At 40.5% G+C, this 21,691-nt stretch overlaps 2 protein-coding genes across 4 annotated transcripts; both read left to right on the plus strand.

Annotated features, from left to right (window-relative positions):
- Positions 1-3,703: 3,703 nt before the first annotated feature.
- il23r (interleukin 23 receptor) lies at positions 3,704-7,191 on the plus strand. Of its 2 annotated transcripts, none has more exons than XM_044044507.1 (4): positions 3,704-3,868; positions 3,984-4,071; positions 4,894-4,984; positions 5,765-7,191. In XM_044044507.1, exons 1-4 carry the CDS (start codon positions 3,796-3,798, stop codon positions 6,422-6,424), a joined length of 912 nt encoding a protein of 303 aa, XP_043900442.1. In that variant the 5' UTR covers positions 3,704-3,795; the 3' UTR covers positions 6,425-7,191. The 2 variants fall into 2 exon arrangements, with proteins under 2 accessions (XP_043900442.1, XP_043900444.1); XM_044044509.1 differs by having other exon boundaries at positions 5,768-7,191.
- Positions 7,192-8,990: 1,799 nt separating this feature from the next.
- Positions 8,991-20,243, plus strand: il12rb2 (interleukin 12 receptor, beta 2a). Of its 2 annotated transcripts, none has more exons than XM_044043159.1 (16): positions 8,991-9,124; positions 9,591-9,718; positions 10,055-10,312; positions 10,769-10,892; positions 10,974-11,155; positions 11,285-11,427; positions 12,857-13,001; positions 14,713-14,786; positions 15,478-15,691; positions 15,821-16,006; positions 16,082-16,183; positions 17,012-17,143; positions 17,514-17,645; positions 18,261-18,357; positions 18,508-18,595; positions 18,675-20,243. In XM_044043159.1, the coding sequence occupies exons 2-16, from the start codon at positions 9,658-9,660 to the stop codon at positions 19,098-19,100; spliced, it is 2,364 nt and encodes a 787-aa protein (XP_043899094.1). In that variant the 5' UTR covers positions 8,991-9,124; positions 9,591-9,657; the 3' UTR covers positions 19,101-20,243. The 2 variants fall into 2 exon arrangements, with proteins under 2 accessions (XP_043899094.1, XP_043899093.1); XM_044043158.1 differs by having other exon boundaries at positions 8,992-9,124; positions 17,012-17,161.
- Positions 20,244-21,691: the final 1,448 nt, after the last annotated feature.

Consider the following 21,691-nt stretch of genomic DNA (forward strand, 5'->3'; position numbering starts at 1 on the left):
GTTATAGTTACTGTTTGTATCTTACAAATAATATGTATCACTTCATTGGTCAGATGCTTAGTTTAATTCAACGTAGTTCATATGGATTCTTTATTCAAAGCAAGTGGGAGCACAGGCAATTGTTCTACATACATAAATAATAAATAATAAAGTTTCTTGTGCAGTGGTACGGACATTTTTCACATGATGAGAATCAAAATCAATGTGAATACATGAAAAGAGGCACAGACATGCTTCCAAGGTCCTGATGTTGCATCAGAAAGACTTTTTGCAGAAAGCTTTCACTTTTGAGTGAAGCTTAGCAGAAAGGAAGAGAGGAACTAGGACAACCTGGGAAAATATTTGCCATGTTTCTCTATCATGGTGCTGAGAACACACTGCCCTGCCTGTTTCAGATGTTTCCTTGCTCCAGCACACCTCCAGAACGGATCATCATCAGGCAGCAGAGCTTGTTGATGAGCTGACCATTTGAATCTGGGAAACATCTAAAACATGTAGGGCAGTGGGTTCCCGGGACCAGGATTGAGAAACCTTGCTTAACTGATGTGACCACCGCAACACAAAAATGACTGGGGTTCAGTATAAATGCACTTTAAAATGTCCTAAATCTAAATTTTAATACTTTTTAGTGATTTCAGTAATACAATAAAACAAAGGAATAATTTCACAGTTTCGAATGTCATGACTCAATTAAGCATTCCGTGAACATAAGGCTCCAAAACAGAAATATGTAGCGAATGAGGTATACGGTCAACACAATCCCTTAAATCCCCCCTAATGCATTTTAGATGAGTGACAGATGACATGAGAATAGGGTTAATTTTTCATCAGTGACAGCTCTTGTCTATTCCTCTTGACCTTTTTCAAGAGCCAGCACTCAAGTACAGAGACATGGAAAAGAAATAGTGAGACAGAGGAGCATGAATGTGACTGGAAATGCTGTTTGTTTGTGTATGACAGCGTTGGGGGTGGGGGTGGGGGTGGTGCTACATCAGGCTGCTGGCCACACATGTCACATCAGGAGGCATGATTATCCATCAGGATTACACTTTAATCAATCTAAAGCACTAGTCCCTGTCTGCCACTGTGCTAATCCCATCAAAGAAGGGCTCTTTCTGCCTGTCGGCGTGTCCTCCTCCCATTCACCGCCATATTAAACACCTCACAAAGGCTGTATGTCAGGAGTCAACCACGCTCCAGTGTGGAGATGTCGAGGCCCCACTCAGCAGCACCATGTCAAATCCACAACAGTTCGTTCAGTTTGAAGATGCTGCAGAGAGGATTTCTGCGGTGGTGAGGCAAAGGGATTTTTGCCAATGTTTGAAAAAATTACCACTTAAATTTGGGTTTTAAGTGCTTAACAGCTTATAGTTTATACTTCTGTTACAAGGTTTGATTTCACTTACTCAATTTAACCAATTGACAGCCCTTTATGTTGTGTAAACGTACCAAACATCCTGTGGTTTTAAACAGGAGCATTTCATACACATGTATAGAACATATATATACTGTGTATGTATATATCTATATATATATATGTATATGGAGAGAGCGAGAGAGAGAAAGAGAGAGAGAGGGAGATACACATGCACATGGGCACAATCTGAATCAAAAATTGAATAATGTCAGTTTAAAATAGGTCTCACGCTGAGGAAAATAAACTATGACATCTGTTACTTTCACTACAAGCAACATTAGATGAGCCGTGGGTGTGTGTGTGTGTGTGTACGTGTGTCAGTGATGAAAAGCCCATGGTCTCTTTCATCTCTTTTTTGCCGTGCAGCCTCACTTACACAGCTCTGATGAATGGATGGATATATGAGAGAGAGAGAGAGAGTGGGAATGGATAGAAGAAGAGGGAGACATAAAGAGGATAGAGAGAGAGGGAGGGATGTGATATAAAGAGAAAAGTCACTGAGGGACAGAGGTGTGTAAAAAGGAAGACACGTGCTCGCGAGCATTGAGGATAAAAATAACCTAAGAGCCTCAGAGCCAGACCTCACTATTCTCTCTCCACTTGCACATGCATGTTTGTGTGTTTATGGTGTTAAAGATGAGGTGGAAAATTCATGTTTTTAATATCAAATTCTATTTATAGACACAGTGCCACTGCGCATCGACACACACACATAATATTACCAGAAATCTGGAAGATATACAATTCGTCAAGATCGTTTTCATATTTCTGACAAACAGACGGTGATATGTCAGATAAGCATTCATCACAGGAAGACAACACAACAGAATTGGACTGGACTAAACAGACACACTAAACACTACCCGTCTGTTTGGTCCTGTTGACAAATTGGGTTTGTTGGTTAGGCTGGTTATTCTTTTACATGAAAACCACAATTGGCGTAACCGTCCAAAACAGAAGTGGTTTAAAGTAAATCTGGGTCTCTGGGCTGTGGCCAAATCGCCTCGCGTTGCACAGAGAGAGATTTGAAGCGGCTTAGTCAGCTGCAGACAATGCGTAGCAGTGCATCATGACACAGAAAACACAACATCAGTGGGTCACTCATGGTTTGTTTTTGTTCCGCGGAGTGGGCTGGAAAAGAATCTGCTGGCTTTTGCTATATACTGGGAAATTACACGACCACACAGAATGGATGATTCATCAAATCATCGATTATTAATTTCTTACGAAACAAGGCAATAAGAGATGGCATACTTCACCTCATTCGACATACTAAACTATAACATTTTGGTGACCTTTTGGACGACATACTATAATATGACTTTCTTTTGTGATTTTGGACAACATACCAAACTCTTGACTTTTTTGGGTAACCAGAATGTGATGCCATATAGTTGGTGTACTGGTTGGCACTCTTGCTTTACAGCAACATACTATACTATGACTTTTTTGGGTGATTTTGGACTGTCGTCCAAAATTTGACAAAAATTTCATAATTTAGTATGTTGTCCAATATTTGACAAAAAAGTCATAGTTTAGTATGTGGTCCAAAATTTAACAAAAATGTCATAGTTTAGTATATGGTCTAAAATTTAATAAAAATGTCATAGTTTAGTATGTGGTCCAAAATTTAACAAAAATGTCATAGTTTAGTATATGGTCCAAAATTTAACAAAAATGTCATAGTTTAGTATGTGGTCCAAAATTTGACAAAAATTTCATAGTTTAGTATGTGGTCAAAAATTGACAAAAATATCATAGTTTAGTATGTCTTCCAAAAAGTGGCCAAAATGTCATAGTTTAGTATGTCGTCCAAAACTTGACAAAAATGTCATAGTTTAGTATGTGGTCCAAAAAGTCACCAAAATGTCATGGTTTAGTATGTGGTTCAAAATTTGACAAAAATGTCATATGTCGTCTAACATTTGACAAAAATGTCATAGTTAGATGACTTATTTTAATTAAACAGTGCATTTGTATGTAAAATTTACTGTTAAAAAAAGATGTGAAGGAATTTTCCACTTATTATATTAGTGTTTGTAATATGCTTACATTGATTCATTATACAGTATATTGTTATAGACATTAGACCAGCAGCTCCCCACGTTCACATGAGCTGGAAGGGCTGATTTTGTCCCTTGACTTTGGTGAAAACAGTGTCGTAACCCTGACATTTTTTCCCTTTAAAGTGATAGTTTGGGGCTTTTGAATTGGGTTTATATGAGATATCAGTGACATACATACTGTGCTTTAACAAAAATAAATAAATACAATGAGAGAGTAAATCTTGACTCTGTTGTTTTTCTCCAGTGGTGCTGCCTGGCTCTGGTTCCAGACACATCTGGCTGGACTGTCCTGAAGGAGCTCTCTCTCTGCAAATGACTGCATCCACCTCAGCAGGAGAAAGTCAGCATGGAATCCGGGTCAACTCTCAGCCTGCAGACCCTACAGGTCAGTCTGCAAAAAAAAGCTATTTTACACCAACTCATTTAGCCTGGCCTGCAGCTATAGTCCTTCATAACTCGTCTGTTAAACTGTTATTTGTTTGCTTTGTCATCTCCTCTAGTTGGTGTGGTGATCGAAGTTGTTGTCATCATAGCCCTCTTCATAGCAATCGTGGTAAACATGATGTGCTGGAGTTGCGTGAGGAAAAGGTATTAAATGATATTGCATTTAAATTTCATATAATTATTAATGGAGGAGATAAATCATCATGACAGACAACAGAAAATATATCATCTTATTACAGTTAAAGTGTTACCCCAGGTAAGGTGTTGTCATATCAGGTATTGACACATAAGCAACAATGACTTAGCAGTGTAGAAGTGTACTTCCATTTTTGTGAACCAGCCTGGGATCCAGACACTCACTCTGATAACACGGCTTCCAGCAAGAAAATACTCACCTGATAAGATCTACACCTGCTGCGGTCTTCAACATTTCAAGGATATGCCTTATTTCGCTATCAGAAAGTTTGTAAAGCACTTTTTGCCCATGTGAGCTAAAAATGCTGATTTTCTCTATGGACTTTGGTGTAGAGGCAAACATTGTAAACTTACGCAGATACAAGATATTTGTAGATGTCTGTATCTGTATATCTGCATTACATTTATGTTAATTCAAACTTTAAAAAAAACCTAGAAACTAAACAACCCTTTTAGGTGACCGTAATAATGCTATGGTTATTGCAGTCTTCTGTAAACGACTGCTTTCTTCTGTGCATAAGTTTTGTTTCACTAATACTCAGGGAAAAAAATGCCACTGTGGTCGCGTTCATGAAATGCCACGCCACAGGATGAGTGCACAAATAAGAACCCACACGATTAACACAAACAGAAACCTAAACCTACCATGTGTCCAAACATGTGCTGATTGTGGTCAGTGTGACAGCTGGTTTCAACTGCGAAGAGGCAAGTGTGTTTAATACAGAATCATCACCATCAATCTTATAAAACCCAAATGTCTTTCTGTCTCAGGATTAAACAAAAGTGTCTATCTTGGGGACCTGCCTGGCTCGACGTGATCTTACCAGAACTGGAGAACAGCAATGCCATCAGACTACTCCAGGTAATCGAAGCCATGCGGTGAATGATGGCAGCTGTGTCTCCTTTTGTTATATGAACTACTTTCACTACAGTCACCAAAACAGCAACAGCTAGGACCTGGTCTGGCATTACAATTCATTTTTCACTTTAAGTTTGACAGTTTGTGGGACTTTCTGTTCTCTGTTCTCTAAATAAATAAAAACCTGCATAAGCCTCTTGAGGTTGATTGTGGTGAATTTCCAGATATTCAGGAAGTAATTGAAGTCCTCTTCACAGTTGTGGAGTAAAAAGAGTAAAAAGAATTATGGAGTAAATACTAAAAGTCAGTTTGTCAACGATAGAGTTTACCAGTGAGCAGTGCACCTTCCCAAAGATGAGGAAATGAAGTAGAGAAGAAGAACAGATTTTGGTCCCCACTTAAACCTGTAGGTCAAATCTAAGTTTGACTGTTTTGTTCTTTCAGATTTGTGTAAGGTTTTAGTAAAACGTTTTCATTTTCATGGGGCGACAAAGTCAGAGTATATAAATCATATTTACACAAACTTTAATATTTCATGAGAGTGACTGAAAAAAATGGTTTGATCTCCAACATACAGTCCTAGTGATATATTGCAAATTGCCTTCAGAGGGAGCCTGTATCTTTCCAGTGTATTCAGGAATGATGAATTTATAATCTTATTTATCTTGTTTGTTTTACTTTAAAAAGTCTACTTACCTATGTGTCCTATTCGTATCTGCAAAGATAAGGTCAAATATTTTAAGTGTGCTGAATCTGACTCTTCTGTGTTCTTTTGATTCACAGCAGAACAGCAGTGAACCCTGTGTCGCGTCCACCGACAGCGACCCTCTGCTGTCTCCTGTTAGTTTGATTTCCTTGGAGGGGAGGGAAGACGTCTATCCCGTCATCCACGTTGAGACATCGCAAACTGGACCGGGACAAACCACAGCACAGGCGCCTTCACTAGAGACGGACGTCGGGACGGTGCTTGTGGACAGCCAGCTGCAAGACATCAGCTACAAACCCCAGATTAGTGTGCTGGCCTCACAAGAAGAGACGGGGAAGGAGACAGAAGACGAGTCAAACAGTGTGGCAGCAGATAGAGAGGAGGACACAACTTCAAGTGTATTTGAGGGATTACTTGGAGGCTTGCTGTCTAGTGTGGAAGTGGATTGCTCTGTTTCACACCTGCAGGCTCTCAGCTCTGTTGGTGACCCTTTGTGGCCTAAAGCTCCTGAAACATCAGGTGCGCCGCACAGATACTTCCAGGCGGGGACGAGGGGGGCGGAGTGTGAGGTTGAGGTGAACTGTGCCTCTGTGGAGTTACAGCAGGGGGACATAATGACACCTGACATTGCAGACACATGTCCGTCAACGTGTACGGTAGCGACTTTGCTGACTAATGGTTACTTCCCCCAGCTAGCTGCTGTCAGCTGCACTTCATTCAACGCCACACAGAACTAGCTGGAGCCGTGGAAATGACTGAATGAATGAAGAATATGCACTAAACTGACTCAAGAAAGCATTACTCAAGCACCACCTCAGTAACAGTACAACACAGGAAAATAATGATTCCAATGGTCTGTATCCTCCACATGAGGGTCGCGGCCCGGGGGAGCTGTCATGGGGCGAAAGGTGAGGTCACACCCTGGACAGATCGCCGGTCATCACAGGGCCATAAATGATAATACAAACTGATAATTAAAGGTCCAGTGTGTAATAATTACTGACATCTGATGGGGAGACTGCAAAGTGCAACAAATGGAGGACTCATTAGTTCACCCCTCACTTTTCCAAGTCCATCAGGGAACAAAAGTGGCCTTCACATGTCCATTCTTCCACTCTCTCCACCAGACATTCTTTTTTCATTTGCATCGGACGCGTTTCTGTCAGCCTGATTTTATGCACAGTTTCAATTTACAATTATACTGTATATATACATATATATGTATATATATAAGGTGAAACCTGAAATTGTCTTCAGACTTGCTGCAGCAGTAGCCTGATGGCACATGGTGGGCTCTTTAATTCAAATTACTTAACTCTATAAGGCACAAAAGGCGAGATGCTTTTTATTGTAAAGAAAGAATACACTTATAAAAACATACTTCTGGGCACTTATTCTATTGTTGTCATTAAACCCTTGCTAAATGTCGCACTGGACCTTTAAGTTTGATTGAAAGCATGTGTAGCAATCTCACTGTATGTTTAATAAAGATATGCTGCGTTGATGCCTTTGTAACTATTATTCTTTCTGCTCTCATTTGTGTTTGTGCTGAATATACAAATATGAAGCATTAACAATAAATAAAAGAATGTAAAATGTTTAAATATTTTTATGGTTGAAGGTAAATAAAAGGAAAATATTTGGGTTGCCAGGTTGGTGTCTGGTCTGGTTTACCATTAGTAATGCTAGAGTTAAATGTACTGGTTTTTAAGAGCTAGTACCAAATAAATATACCTCTATACTGTTTGAAATTAAAAGTGTGTTTAATGTTTACACATGTAACACAAAACAGAGCGTGAAATTATTCCAAAAACACACCCAGATAAACATCAGGTGGGTGTTTCCCTGTCACAGATAATACTCTAAGTGCAGCTCACACATGCACCATCTTCAGCTAAGCACGTTTCTTTCAGGACTTCCTGAGAGTTCTTTCAGTTCCCCATTCATAACCAAATTAAACTTTCAGAAGGGTCTCTCCCCTAAAACTATCATCTTACGTTCTGTAATAGGTTTGGGAGAAATTTGCCCATTACCTTTTTTTTGCACTTAGACTAGGGATATTGACTAAGTTGCATACTGCCCTTTCAGGTGTCATTTTTTACTGCTTTTTAAAAGAGTAATGAGTAACTTATTACACTTCCTGAGTATCTGGTAACAGTGCAGTTGTATTTTCTTTATTGATTCTGACTTTGCATTGTGTTTGTGCACCTGAGGGTGGAACATGTTTCAGTTACAAGGGAAAACCCCCCAAAACACCACATGTGGATCTGACTGAGAGACTTTGGAAAATATGATGATTAAAAAAAAGAACAAAAAAAGGGTTGTTGTGATGTTGCAACTTCTGCTTTGAAAGCCAAATGTATGATCTAACTGTCAGTCTGAAGAATTCTGTTACCATAGAGGAGTCGGTTTGAGGATTCACAAGGAGAAAGGTGCACGTCACCTGCATCTACTGATATGCTGTTTTGTTTAAATCCCCAGATTATACAAATCTACAAAGACATATACTTCCTAAAAAACTGTAGTTGGTCTTCTCTGAATGACTCGATATCAAATGAAATCAAATCAGGATCACGGGAAACAGAATCAAATCGATTCAGGTTATCAGTCACGACAACCAGCCCTGATCGAGTGATCCAGTTTTCTTAAGAATTACAAGTGTGTATGTGGTTGATTTGTCATCGCTTAAAGACCACTAGTCCTCTTGGGGACAAAATCCTGGTCCTGGTGTGGCAGAGTGTCATTTCTGTGGAACTGGTTAGAATGTAGGGTTATGATGTGAGTTGTGGTTAAGGTTACTCTGAGTAAGACATTAACGGTTATGGTCAGAGGATGAGGTTTTGGTTAAACTGCAGAAACAAATGAAAAGTCAGTGTGGACTGCACACACCTCTCTCTCTCTCTGTGTGTGTGTGTCCAGGTATTACTAATGTTGTGGGGACCTAAACCTGTTTACACAGTCACATTATGGGGACTTGTCTTCCTTGTGGGGACAAAAAGCAAGTCCCCATAACGTAAATTACTACATTTTAAGGTGAAGGTATGTTTTAAGGTTAGGCTGAGATTGAGATTAGGGTTAGGGTTAGGGTTAGGATTAGGATTAGGCCAGTAGTAATTGTGGTTAGGGTTAGAGTAAGTCTCCAGGAAATGAATGTAAGTCAATGCAATGTCCCCTCATGTCATGAATGTCGAACATGAGTGTGTGTGTGTGTGTGTGTGTGTTTGGCTTCACTGGTGAACTGTGCCTTTATTTGGGACTTCAGTGTTCCACCAGAGGCGGAGCCAACAACAGCAGCAGCAGCAGCAGCATCTGTGTCTCCGCTGCCTCTTCAGTGTGAGACATGCAGCTGTGAGGACAGATGGGTAGAGTGTCTGACGCATGGGACGGAACTTCATGAAACCCAAAAGGTTGATGTGACACTGGACTGTGATGTCTCGGTGAGTGTTCTGTATCATTATTATTATTATTATTGTTGTTGTTATTATTATTATTATTATTTATTTATAAGTAACTGCTAACAATATAGTAATATGGTGATAGTTATATAATAGGAAGGTTATGTAATGGTAATCATAACTACATAATGTTATAGTAATAACCTGTTACTTCTGAATTAACATCCTGATAACAAGTTGGTTACACGTAGGGCTTATTTAAGGCTACCATCAGTGTCACACCTTCTCGTGAAAATGTCTTTGGATCAAAACTGATAATGTCCACATTATGTCCGTCACACTCTTTCCACTGCTATTACCCAGTTTTTACTGCCAACAACAAAATGATCACTGAATTGTTCCTGTACTGTGATGAAAAGTCTTCTCATCTTAACATGATTATCAGTAGAATGTCTGTATTTCATCACCATACCTGACTTAATACGTGTGTGTGTGTGCTTATTTGAAGAGGTATTTAGCAGCTCCTGTTGTCATGTAAGGATCTTACAGAAAGAGACAGTCACTGATGAATCATCATGTTCCAAACATGGTCCATCTTCACCGCTGTCTTTCTGCTGATGATGCAGCTCTGCACAGGTAAGCCCACATGACTGCGTGGATACTCACGTCTTCCATGTACATTATTTTAATAGGCCTATAGTCCAAATGTTATAATATTTAATAATAATATTAGGGTAAAATACAAACAAGACATCACACAGAGCAATCAAAAATATTAAAAACACTAAAACCCACCCTGAATGTTGCTTATTTAAAAGTGTTAGATTTCTTTTTATAAGAAAAGTGTGCAGCCTTGTATTCTCTCACCTGCTCTAAATTTAAATAATAAAGTGATAATGTGTTATTTTCACTGAACTGGCACACTCTGTTAGAGGTGAGACATTATAAACACGCCTTATTTGTGCTTTTTAGGTGAGAAATCCTGTGTGATCTGGTCCAGTGCTGGACATGTGGTGCAGCGCAACTCCACTTTTAACATTTACTGCAGCTTTAACTGCAAGTGCAAGCGATCCATGTACAGTGGGCAGCCGCCCACACTACAGCGCCACACACAGCTCAACTTAACAACCATATATTTGACTGTGGTGAACATCACAAAAAGGAATACGTTCAGCTGTCAGTGTAACTGTCCTGCACTGGACCCGTGTGGACTGGACATCTCAGCTGGATGTGAGTATGAAGCAGCCTTTCCTGATACAGTTTAACAGATCCAAGAGTCTCACATAAGTTTTTCTTTCACTTTTAACGCTGCCCTGCGTTTCAAGATAAGACTTTCATGTCGAGGCTTATTGTGTCGACATTCAAAGCTACAAAAAGCAGAACTTCTGCTTTCTCTTCTTTATTTAAGTACTCCCTATTCACACGTTGGAGACGTGAGTTCAGCAAAGTGTTGCAGCCAACTGACCACAAAGCTGTTTCTAATTTGGGAGCAAAGACAACCCTCTTTTTGTTTGACATATATGAAATGTTCAGTTCCTATTTAGGAACGCACACCACAAGATCCTCAATAAATAAAAGAATTCATGTAAATGACGACATTATTATTAATACCATCAGCATTAAAACATTTAGAAGCTCAATATTTAGGTTCTCAGACAATTCATTTGTGTGATCTTTGTCCTTCAGATCCACCGGATCATCCAAAAAATATTTCATGCATCTACAAGATCCAGAATAATGAAACAGGAGATGTGTTGTGCACTTGGAAGCGAGGATGGGACACGTATCTTACTGACAGCACGGTACTATGGTGAGTTTAAAGAAAACTAAGCTTGTGTTTAACATGGCCTTTCTTATAGCGACACATGACACTTGAATTTGTGTGCTTCAGGGTGAGAACTGAATCGGGAAATCACACAAGCGACCGAGAGTCACACAATAAGGGAAGCGATTCACACTCTGTCAGCCTCACTGTGCCCAGATCTGTCCAGATTATCTATGTGTGGGTACAAGTCCAAAATCCACTGGGCTCTTCTGTCTCCTCCCCCATCATCTACTCACTCAGTGACATTGGTAAGACGTGTCGTGTTTGCCGGCTTCTGCTGACAACGCGTGTATTCCTTTGCAAGAAATGTATTATTGTTTTTTTCTTTAATTAAAGTTAAAGTCTGATCGCTGTGTCCCCACTCACTCTTCATGTAGCCATGCCATTGACTCCTGTTCTTGGACGAGTCGCGTGCTCCTCCCGTGAGTGCATTATCCAAGTGGAGCAGCGCGTCGTGACTCAACACCTGGAGATCCAATACAAAGCAGCAGGAGAGACATGGACATCTTATTTCTACCAAGTAAGACATCTTAACGCATCACAGTTGCTCGTTTCGGAGCAACGTTTGATGAACCCTCACAACTCCACCTTCAGACCACTTTGATCCTCCATATTAGGCCTCCTCACCATACCTCACTCCAACCTGAAAACCAACCGCACCACATTTGCAGTAAATGAGTGGCTGTGGGGTTCAAGATGAAGGTGGGATCACATCAGGGATCAGAGCTGAGCTCCTTCATGTTTGTAACGCTGAGGGACAGGTTGACAGATGAGGTCTTGCAGGAGTCTCCATGGACTATGTTGTTCGCAGATGATATCGCAATCTGCAGTAAGAGACAGGTGGAGGACAGCCTGGAGAGGTGGAGGTCAGCACTGTAGAGAAGAGGAATGAAGGTTAGTTGGAGCAAGACAGAAAACCGGTGTGTGAAGGACAGTGAAGAGGTAGGTACAGTGGATGAGTTTAAAGACCTGGGGTCAACCATCCAAAGCAATGGACAGTACACAAGAGAGGTGAAGAAGAGAGTGCAGGCAGGGTGGAGTGGGTGGAGATGAGTGTCAGGGCTGATGTGTGACTGAAGGAGAACTGGAACACTAAAAAAAAGGGAAGGTCTTCAAGATGGTAGCGAGACCTGCTATGATGCATAACTTGGCGACAGTAGCGCAGAGAGTCAAGGTTGAGATGGTTTGGTCACATGCAGAGGACGGATAGTGATTATTTTGGACAAAGGGCAGGAGGAAAAGAGGAAGACTACAGAGAAGTTTTCATGGATGTTGTGAAGGAGGACATGAGGACAGAAGCCAAAAGAAAAGGAAGAAACAGTGACCTCTGTAAATATGTGTTTGATCATTGTTTGTAACATGGTTGGAAAAGGTGCAGGATAAAGAAAGACGTCTCAATCCATCAGATTGACCCATATTTTTTGAACGTTTGAGCAGAAGTTGTACGTGGTTACATAAAAGGTGTAGCACATAGTTTTTGTAAGTTAATAATCTTTTTAAAATATGAAATATTTTATTTAATATTGTTTGGCTTCTTCACTGCAGTCACTGTCGATGCTGGAGTAATGATCTTGCCAACAAAGCGACCTGCATGCACAGTAGTTTAGTAGAACAGCCAAATGGGAGCATCGTCTCACCACACGGATCAGTTTAGTTCTCTCTCAGATAACTTGATTTACACTTAGGTTATTGTTCAAGAACACCATATACTGTATACACCACCATATAAGGCTGACGGTAGCTCAGTGGTAGAGCCAGTTGTCTTTCAACTGCTGCTGATTCAATTCAAACTACAGATGTGAGTACTAAGCTGATGAGAAGTCAAAATTAAATACAGGTGTCAAAAACAAGCTGAGGTGTTCTCACAAAGTCATCAAAGACGACACTGCAGCGCAAGCAAAAGACGAAAAATACAGCGTTTAATGTAAACATGTGTATTTGACTTACAGATTGTGCAGACCAGTGCAGTACAGGACCGATCCATTCCCTCTCTGGAGCCCTACAGGTTGTACCATTTCAGAGCCAGATCTAAACTCAGCACTGGCCAGTGGAGCCAGTGGAGCACACAAATTTCCACCTGGACTCAAGAGGAGGGTAAGAATCAAATTACAACTGATTCAAACATAAGCCAAACATCATCTCTGTGGTAATTTATCTGACCACACAATCAGATAATGAAGTCATTGGATTTACTTTTGGGTTTTGAGGCAGTAATCAGCTCACTACTGTCTGCCGGCAGGAAACCTGTAAGCCACTGAGAAAGTCTTTCACAGTTGAATGAAATATGTTAAGTAAACAAGCCTTACTGTCAATCAGAAATACAAATGATAATAATCTTTTGCATTTCAATAGGGTTCTGCGCACTTTGTGCTCGAACCCTAAAAATGGAACTTGCAACTATGCGTGGAAATGTCGACACTCAGGGTCAGGGTGCAGAAAAAAGAAGACAGTAATATGAAATATGGCAGGATATTTGTCATTGTGATGGTGTGAAGATAATGTATGTAAGTTACGGGTGATCAGTCATGACAGATCGTCAGCTCCGCGGCAGAGGACAAAGAGTGAAAGAAGCTGTTTTAGTACAGAGGAAAAACAGGTTGAGCAAAAGGTCACTTTAGAACAAAAGTGTAAGTGAACACTAGTTTCAATACACTAGAATATCTTTGCCACTTCATCTTAATGCGAGGCAGCATTTATGAGACTGGGAAATGAACTTTGTGTTGCTTTGTAAACCGCTCAACCCTTCGCACCAAAATCCATAGAGAAAATCTGCAGTTTAGCGTCACAGCACAAGGCAGTTGTTGATCCACTGCTTCCTTCATCAGTAAGTGTAAGTGTCTTAGTTTATAATTTTGGTATTTGAGTGACAAGAACACACCAAATGAGGCAGCAATACACGACTCCTGCGTCACCTGGAGCTAAAATGACAGAGTTTCTGTATGGACGTTGGTGCAGGGAGGAAGCGGTTTTACAAAGGGCCACATTTCAATAAGGTTGATGTAGATTTTATCAGGTGAGCTTTTTATTATTTGGCTAAAATCCGTTTTTTCCTGGAGTCCGAGCTGGTAGCTACAATTTCACTGAGCTTGTGCCTGCCTGTCTCAGATGTAAGACCCTGACTCCAGTATGTGTTATTATCTCACTCTTCAAGCTTTAAGTGACGTCTTTTTACATTACATTACATTAAAAACGTGAAAGAGAGAAATGAAACTCGTGTAATGAGCTTCGAAAAACAGCGTCAAATATTCTATTCTGGGTGGAACTGTCGTGCTGACTGTCAGCTTTGGTTGTTTGGTTGTTTGAACTCAGTTATTTATCATTTCAGCCTCCATTTCATTGTTTAGGCAATGCAGCAGTACACAGAGGTGGCTCATTCATGTCTTAGAACTTCCCACATACTATACACAAATTACAGGGTGAAATTACCTTTACTTCCCCTACTGCGTTATCCCATGTCACACATACGCTGCATTCAGGTCAGTGTCACAGCAGAAGAAAACAAACGTTGCTTTTTTAGTAGCAGTTGGTGAACACTTGAAAGTAACAGTCAATTCAGCCAGTGGAAGTTAGTTGTACAGTAAATACTGTGAGTTTGTCAATTTAATTTGAGTGGATAAAAACTACTCAGAAGTGTTTTGTCATTTCTGTCAGACTTGCTCACAAAGGAAAATGTGAGAAACCTGCAGAGTCTAGACTGGTACAAATGTTTAGCAATTACTTACAAGAAGTGTAACAGAACAAAACAGAACAGCCAGTTGTACACGTTCAGTCGTACTGTGACACATTGATGTTTCATCGTTTTTAGCTCCTGCGGAACCGTTGGACGTGTGGTACGCTGAACCTGCGTCCGATTTAAAAACCCCAACAGTTTACTGGAAGGTGCAGTATGTTTTCAATCAATTTATGTTTTCATTTCTTTGACTTGCTGAACAGCAATGACCACAAGACACTGCTCCTGCTGTTTCATCGGTGTGTGTGTGTGTGTCACACATCAGAAGTGGTCAACAGTTGACCTTTAGTTTGTGCAGAAAACAGTAGTGAGAGTGTTTGGCAATGATGTTACGTTTCAGTGTGGCAAAATCTCACCCACACATCCTCACACGCAGGTTCACAAAACTATCTTTTTAAGGACGAGCATTGACTTCCATTCATTAAACCCTAACCAGTTATTGCCTAACTGTAATCTTAACCTAACCACAATTCAAATCTTGGCCCTTAATTTGACTAGAAATGAGGTTCTGCCTCATTAGGACCAGGTTTTGGTCCAGAAAAGGTCTCAAAGCGCCAACAAATACACACACATACACACATAGTTATGTGGATTTAATGTCACATGAAGTGTGAAATGTAAGTGAAACCTGAGTACAGACGCCGCAGTTTCAGTTTACAAGAAAGGAGCAGCTGAACAGAAATGATGTGTCTTATATACTCGTCTTTCATTGAGTGGATGTTCACACATTCAAATCCCAGAAAGGTTTTGTAGCTTCCTGCAGCTAGCCACAAAATAAAACACTTTTCCTTTTCCTTAAATCAAAGTGTTTACATTTTAAACTTCTCTTCTAACTTGTAGGAGGCCGACATTTCCATTGCGAGAGGGAGGATCATAGACTACAGAGTCAGAGTTTACAACCCAGACTCTGGATCTGAGCAGGTCACTAACGTCAGCGCTGATGCCAGGAACTGTTCAGTCCCACTCTGTACTGACAAGTGTGATGTGACAGTGTGGGCTCGCAACTCTAAAGGCTTATCTCCTCCTGCCAGAGTTACAGCACGACACGTAAAAGGTAGACAAAGCAAAAGCATGTACCGGTGAATGCTGGATTAGGACGCAGACTTATTTAAGACTATTGGTATTATTGAAAATAAACCACGGAGATATTCACACATACGGTATTATGCTCCTCATGTTTCAGCTCGGTCATCTCACGATGTGAAGGTGAAAGTAGACAACAGCAATGTCACCATCTCCTGGAGAAAGGGTGAAAGTGCAGCGCCGCCTGTTTCCTTTTATGTGGTGGAGTGGTATCCAGAGGGTCAGAGGCTGGAGGAGCTCAGGTGGATGAGACTGGACAGTGACAGCATGCATGCAGTCATCACAGGTGGGACCATGTTTTAACTCTCAACAGCTAAAAGAACTAAAAGAAAAAAATATATTATTTATTTACTTTGTACAGGTATTAAGCCGTTTGTGTGCTACAAGGGAGCTCTGTATGTTTTCTATAATGAGAGCTCAGTGACCAGGACTTTGTTTGGAGGTGTCGCCACTGTGGAGTCAGGTACGTTGTATTTTTTAATAGAACTTCAAGCTAGAAACTGATTTTTTTTCTTCCTCAAACAATGTAATAATATGTACAGACACTAGTTTTAAATGTATCATGAAACGGTGGCGCAAAACTTTTAAATGTGAACAAATGTCTGTTACATTCAAGCCATTGTCTGATGAGTTCAGTTCACACTATGTTTATTATGTGTTTAGATCTCGTGTCATCGGGCAAAATTCCTATGCTGCACACAGGAAGTGATTTGTTTTATGCCAAAACGGGGTGGGGTCTGACTGAAAACACAAAGATAAAATGAAAACACAATCATAAAGGGACAAATGCTTCTAGCCCTGCTGTCATATACACAGCAACGCTCCCTCTCTCAGGTCTGATAGTATTGCTTGACTTGACAGAGCCCATTTTCAAATGAGGAATGCAGCACACACTTATTTTCATAATTTGATTCATCGCGTAATCCCTTGGTCCATAAAATCAGTGTTTTTCAAACTTGGAAATTATGATTTTTTTTGTCCACAAACCAAAATGATTCCATTTTAATGATTCCTTTGTTATATGGAGCAAACAAACCAGAAAAATCACAAAAGTGGTTTTAATTGGGTCTGTAATTTGTTAAATAAACACTTTTGCTCTAACAGCAACAGTCTTCATAGCAGCGAGATGATTCTGCAGTTATTCACAGAGAAACTGCAGCCAGACCTGAGCTTTAACTGTTATCATAAGGTTTAATTGTGTAGTTAAATCTGGTAATAATCTGCAGCATTATCACCATAAATATTCCCTTATTATTCATCCCTTTTTGGGGGTTCTGCTTGTTGGTTGCAGCCCCAGTGAGTGGTCCACTGGTCCAAGAGACGGAGGTTGAGGGACACACAGTGAGAGTGAGCTGGATGGAGCTTCGCCGGAGCGAGCAAAGGGGTTGCGTCACCAAATATACCATCTATTTAAAGAGCAGAGGTGGAGAACAGAAGCACTGTGAGAATAACAACATCCCGTCTTAACTCTAAACTCCTACCCTATAGTTCTCTTTCATTTCTGTTAGACTTACGTTTATATATAGTGACACAAAACATATTTGTATCCGCGCCATGATGGTGCGTTTTACCACGTGCTGATGATGTAGGATTGACTTAAAATATTCACCATCTTGGTGCCAAAGACGTTTGTCTGACTGTGAACAGAATGATGCAGGATCTTTTTGATACTTGGTGGTAGGAGGTTGAGGTACAGGCCAAGGGGGAAAAACAACGTTTCTAGTTTATTAAAATAAAATACTAACTTCATATAGCCTCTAAGTGATTCTATGCTCTACATCCTTGAATTTCAGACTCCATTTTAGCACCAGACAGAACATATAAGACCAAAGATCTGCCTCCAGCTGACTATAGCCTGTGGATGACTGCGTGGACAGCTGAAGGAGAAGGACCTGCTGGTCACAGACTCAAGTTCCACATCCAGCGTAAGCACCTTTCACACGTTCATGAAATCTCTACCACACTATATTAAAGATGAACTTTCCCCTTTTAAGGTCCTGTTCACACCAGGCTTTTAACATGTGCTTCCCATTCTGTAATGGGATGCAGCTAATGCGTTCACATCTGCATTTAAAACTGCAAACGACGAATGTTAATACCAGGTCTAAGACTCCAGCAGAATTTCATACAAGCCCTTCTCTTCAGACTTCCCTCTGAAGCTCCGCCCCCAGAGCACAGGAACGCACAACGAACACAGATTCACGAGCACTGCACAGCATCGGTAACTTACGGTACTTTTCGGTGACGCTTTTTTGGATACTTGCTCACATGACAACGTGATGCTGAAAAACAACAGATCCTCACAAAGACATAAAGTAAACTTTACCTGTCTAGTAGAAACGGGGTGTGAAGAGGGTTTTAAGCAATACACCCCTACCTTTAAGACAAGACTTGTTCAAGGACAAGATGTCGCTTGATAATAACTGTCTGTTTCTTTTACTCCACTGTACTCGTGGAGCTAACTGTATTATTATTATATTATTACTAAATATGCTGCAACTTCAAATCTTCTCCCTGTTTCTCCCTTGTCATGCCTGCAGAGGAGATTCCATTGTCCCTCTTACTGGTGTGTATTTTCATCTCAGCGATATTGGTGCTTTTGGTGTGTCTGTGCCAGATTCCATCTGTCAAACAGAAGTGAGTAACAGCAGCTCTATAAGGGCTCAAATGATAGAATTTAACAAGCTTGTGGGTCATTATTCTGTGCATTTACAGTTCTGCAAAAAAACAACAAAAAAACACGGTTCCAGGCCATATTGTTAAGCCATTTTCCCCATTCGCTCTCAGGTTCTGGGTGTTTTTCCAGTGTTTCATGCTTGATGTTGTGCCAGATCCTGCAAACAGCAAATGGGCAAAAGAGTGTACCCAAGAGAAGGTACTTTAAAGAAAGATTTTTTAAAATACTTCACCGCTCAGTGTTCCTCGTTTAAAACGTGTGTTCTTCTCCCAAACAGGGAAAGATAAAGCTACAAATGCAGCTGAGTAACTCCAGTGTAAGCCAGGGGGAAGAAGATCCGGTCCTGGTGGATGTCGAGGAGCTGCCCAAACAGAACAGTAACATCTCCACATCAACAAAAGCCTCCTCACAACAGAGACCAGGCACGCTGCTGTACCCTCTGACCACGTATATCAAGAGCTTCTCACACGACTCGGACAGCTCCGACCACACGCACACGTCTCTGGACACGAACACCACCATCGACTACATCTCAACACACGCAAACATGGAGGAGGAGGAGGAGGAGGAGGAGGAGGAGGACGGGACGCTGGATTTCTTCCCCAGCCACAACATCTTCATGGAGCCGTTTAGCATTGGAGGAAATTTGACTTTGGACACAGTCAAAGTTCACTTCTGTAGTGACCTCTTTCGGAACAGTTAGGTGTTCACCTGGAACCAGAACTTTACACAGCAGAACCTTCAGTGACTTTGTGTGGATCACACACCAACTACCTCTTTGCATATTGACACGTAACATACACAGCTGTCTTGTGCTAATTCCATTTTTTTTTTTTTCCTTTTTCGCATTATTATTGTTTTCTTAACAGAATGGCTACAGACACACTAACACCACGACAACAGTAATAAAAGGGGAAAAAAAATGTCTGATACAGACAGCACTGAAACCTTTTGACAGGAAGTGCGACTACAGCACATCTACCACAATCTAGATGCAAGTACGTTTTCATTGCACTGCCATGTTTCCACCACAGACTGCTTTTAAATTATAGATTATCTATGAGATAGAAATGACGTGAAATGACTAAAACGGCCTTGTTCATTGACTATTTAGTTTGGCCCTTTGCTGAACCTCTAACATGATGGGAGGTGATGCTGATGTTTTTCTTTCTTCTATCTTTAGACACTGCTCGGCCAAATAAAAGTGACATTTTTGTTGCTATGGCATCACCTTGATGAGCTTATGCAATGTCACATTTCAATCACAGCTGCAATCTTTGTTTTTTTGCCAAGATCTCTTATTTATGATGGAGATGGAGCACTCTGTTCAGTCTTATGCACATTTCAAAGATTCCCAATGTGGTGAAGGCCTGGACTTTGTAATGAAAATGTTGTCTCACGCTCCCTGAGCCCTTCTTCTTCAAAAACTTGGCCATTCCATATATTTAGAACTGAGGTCTTGACCTAAACTAGTTAAAGCACCCCCAGATCATAACACTGCCCCTACTGGCTTGTATGGTCGGCCCCAAGCCAAACAGTAGATCAGTGGTCAGCAACTGATGGCCCGTGGGCCGAAACTGGCCCGCCAGCATCAGTATCTGGCCCTGACTCTTTAAAATTTTAATTTCATATTGAGTTCAGAGCTTTTATTCTGAAAAATAGAATTGACAGTTAGCCTAAACTAAAGGATTGCTTTGAAAAATAAAAATAAAAACACTGCTGTTGTCATGGAGACAGCCAGGTTTGGGGATTAAATGTCCTTAAAATAACTACTTGCATGTGTTAGGCTCTAAGTAGAAGCAGTCATTCTTAAAACTGAAATGATGCACAATAAATATGAACAGTACGAGTATCTCACAGTCATTTGTCTTCATATCACAAGCTGGTGATTAAAGACAACGTCCACATTATTGTTACTTTAAGGCAGCAAATGTGGGTTTTGGTTTCTGACGAAGACGTTTGAAGGGACTTTGTCTGATGAAGATACCATGCTTTGGCCCAAATATTCAATTGCTTACAAAAACATTGACCCTCGAACATGTTTTTGTGCTGATCCCTGCAATAGAGTATGTAACTTTTTGGCTGGGCAGTGTACACTGTCTATGGTTACTGCAATTACACCCACTGTCAATCCACCATGAAGTTGGCGGTCTAGAGATTGGTAGTTTATGTGAGGTCATGTGAGAACCACAGGTGAGAACAAAGCTGCATTTTTGGTGTCAATGCTCGTACATTTCTGATAATCTCCCACTGTGTCCATCATATGTGAAGATATGAAGTAAGTAGGAAGTGGGGCCATTTTGCCATAGATTTGCATACAAACTGACTTTTTACAACAAATCATCCCCCTGCTGGTCATTCAAGAGAACAAGATACAAGTATAAGACACTTCTGAAATGGTTTCACTTTGACAGTCCTGGTTCTATAGAGGGTCCTGTATGTTCTTGTTTCAGAAGGCCAATGTAGGTTCTTCCAAACATTTGCAAAGTGTAAGGTGCTTGGAATATCGCAGTCCGCACCATCAGCTGTCACTAAATATTTCACACTAAACCTTTCTCATACTCAAGTGGCCAATAAAGCCGTTGTGAGGTAGCAGGAACATTAGAGCACTGATTGAGCATTCATTTCATCAACTCTGGCTTTTTCTGATTTAACTTAAGACTGAAAATACAGAATAGTCAGATGCATTGAAGACCCTTAACGTAGGCTGGCTGTTATTTTGAATACATTCATGCCATGTCGTAATCAAATGATGCCTTTAGTTTGTTATGCCGTAGACCAGTGGTCACCAAATCGCATCACTCAGTAAAATATCATTAACATCATTTTTAAAAACTGTCATAATTGTTAGGTGTAAGCGCTGGAATTAATTTGTATGCAATTGAATGCATAATATTCACAACTTAAATAGTAAATTACATAATATGTAAATATGGTAGCCCTCCATACTATCCTCTAGGTAGCTCACGGTGCCCCCTGCCGAACCATAAATTACAATCAACTGCTTTTGGTTAGTGCATCAACCTGTTATGGACCAGATATGGCAGCCATAAAAACAGGTTTGAATGTTACACAGTGGTTCTGCCTTGTTGTAGCATAAAACTGGAAACCATGGAATTTGTAGAACTGTTAAGGCAGCAACCTCCTGAAAAGTTCACAAATAATATTTCACCATGATTTGTCTCATGACATCTCATGGCTTTACTGGATAAGTTTAAGTTTTAATCACAGAAAAAAGCTTTGCTTCTAAAGCTTTCTATTAATTAACTGGTCTGCAACTAGCATCAGAGAGAA

Source organism: Solea senegalensis, linkage group LG14, assembly GCF_019176455.1.
Source record: "Solea senegalensis isolate Sse05_10M linkage group LG14, IFAPA_SoseM_1, whole genome shotgun sequence".
Classification (NCBI taxonomy): Eukaryota; Metazoa; Chordata; class Actinopteri; order Pleuronectiformes; family Soleidae; genus Solea; species Solea senegalensis.

Coding starts and splice junctions, on each gene's coding strand:
- il23r (XM_044044507.1), top strand. CDS start 3,796: ATGACTGCATCCACCTCAGCAGGAGAAAGTCAGCATGGAATCCGGGTC. Junction 4,072..4,893: donor TGGAGTTGCGTGAGGAAAAG/GTATTAAATGAT, acceptor TTTCTGTCTCAG/GATTAAACAAAAGTGTCTAT. Junction 4,985..5,764: donor ATGCCATCAGACTACTCCAG/GTAATCGAAGCC, acceptor TTTGATTCACAG/CAGAACAGCAGTGAACCCTG.
- il12rb2 (XM_044043158.1), top strand. CDS start 9,658: ATGTTCCAAACATGGTCCATCTTCACCGCTGTCTTTCTGCTGATGATG. Junction 10,893..10,973: donor ACTGACAGCACGGTACTATG/GTGAGTTTAAAG, acceptor TGTGTGCTTCAG/GGTGAGAACTGAATCGGGAA. Junction 17,162..17,513: donor AGGTGGAGAACAGAAGCACT/GTGAGAATAACA, acceptor CTTGAATTTCAG/ACTCCATTTTAGCACCAGAC.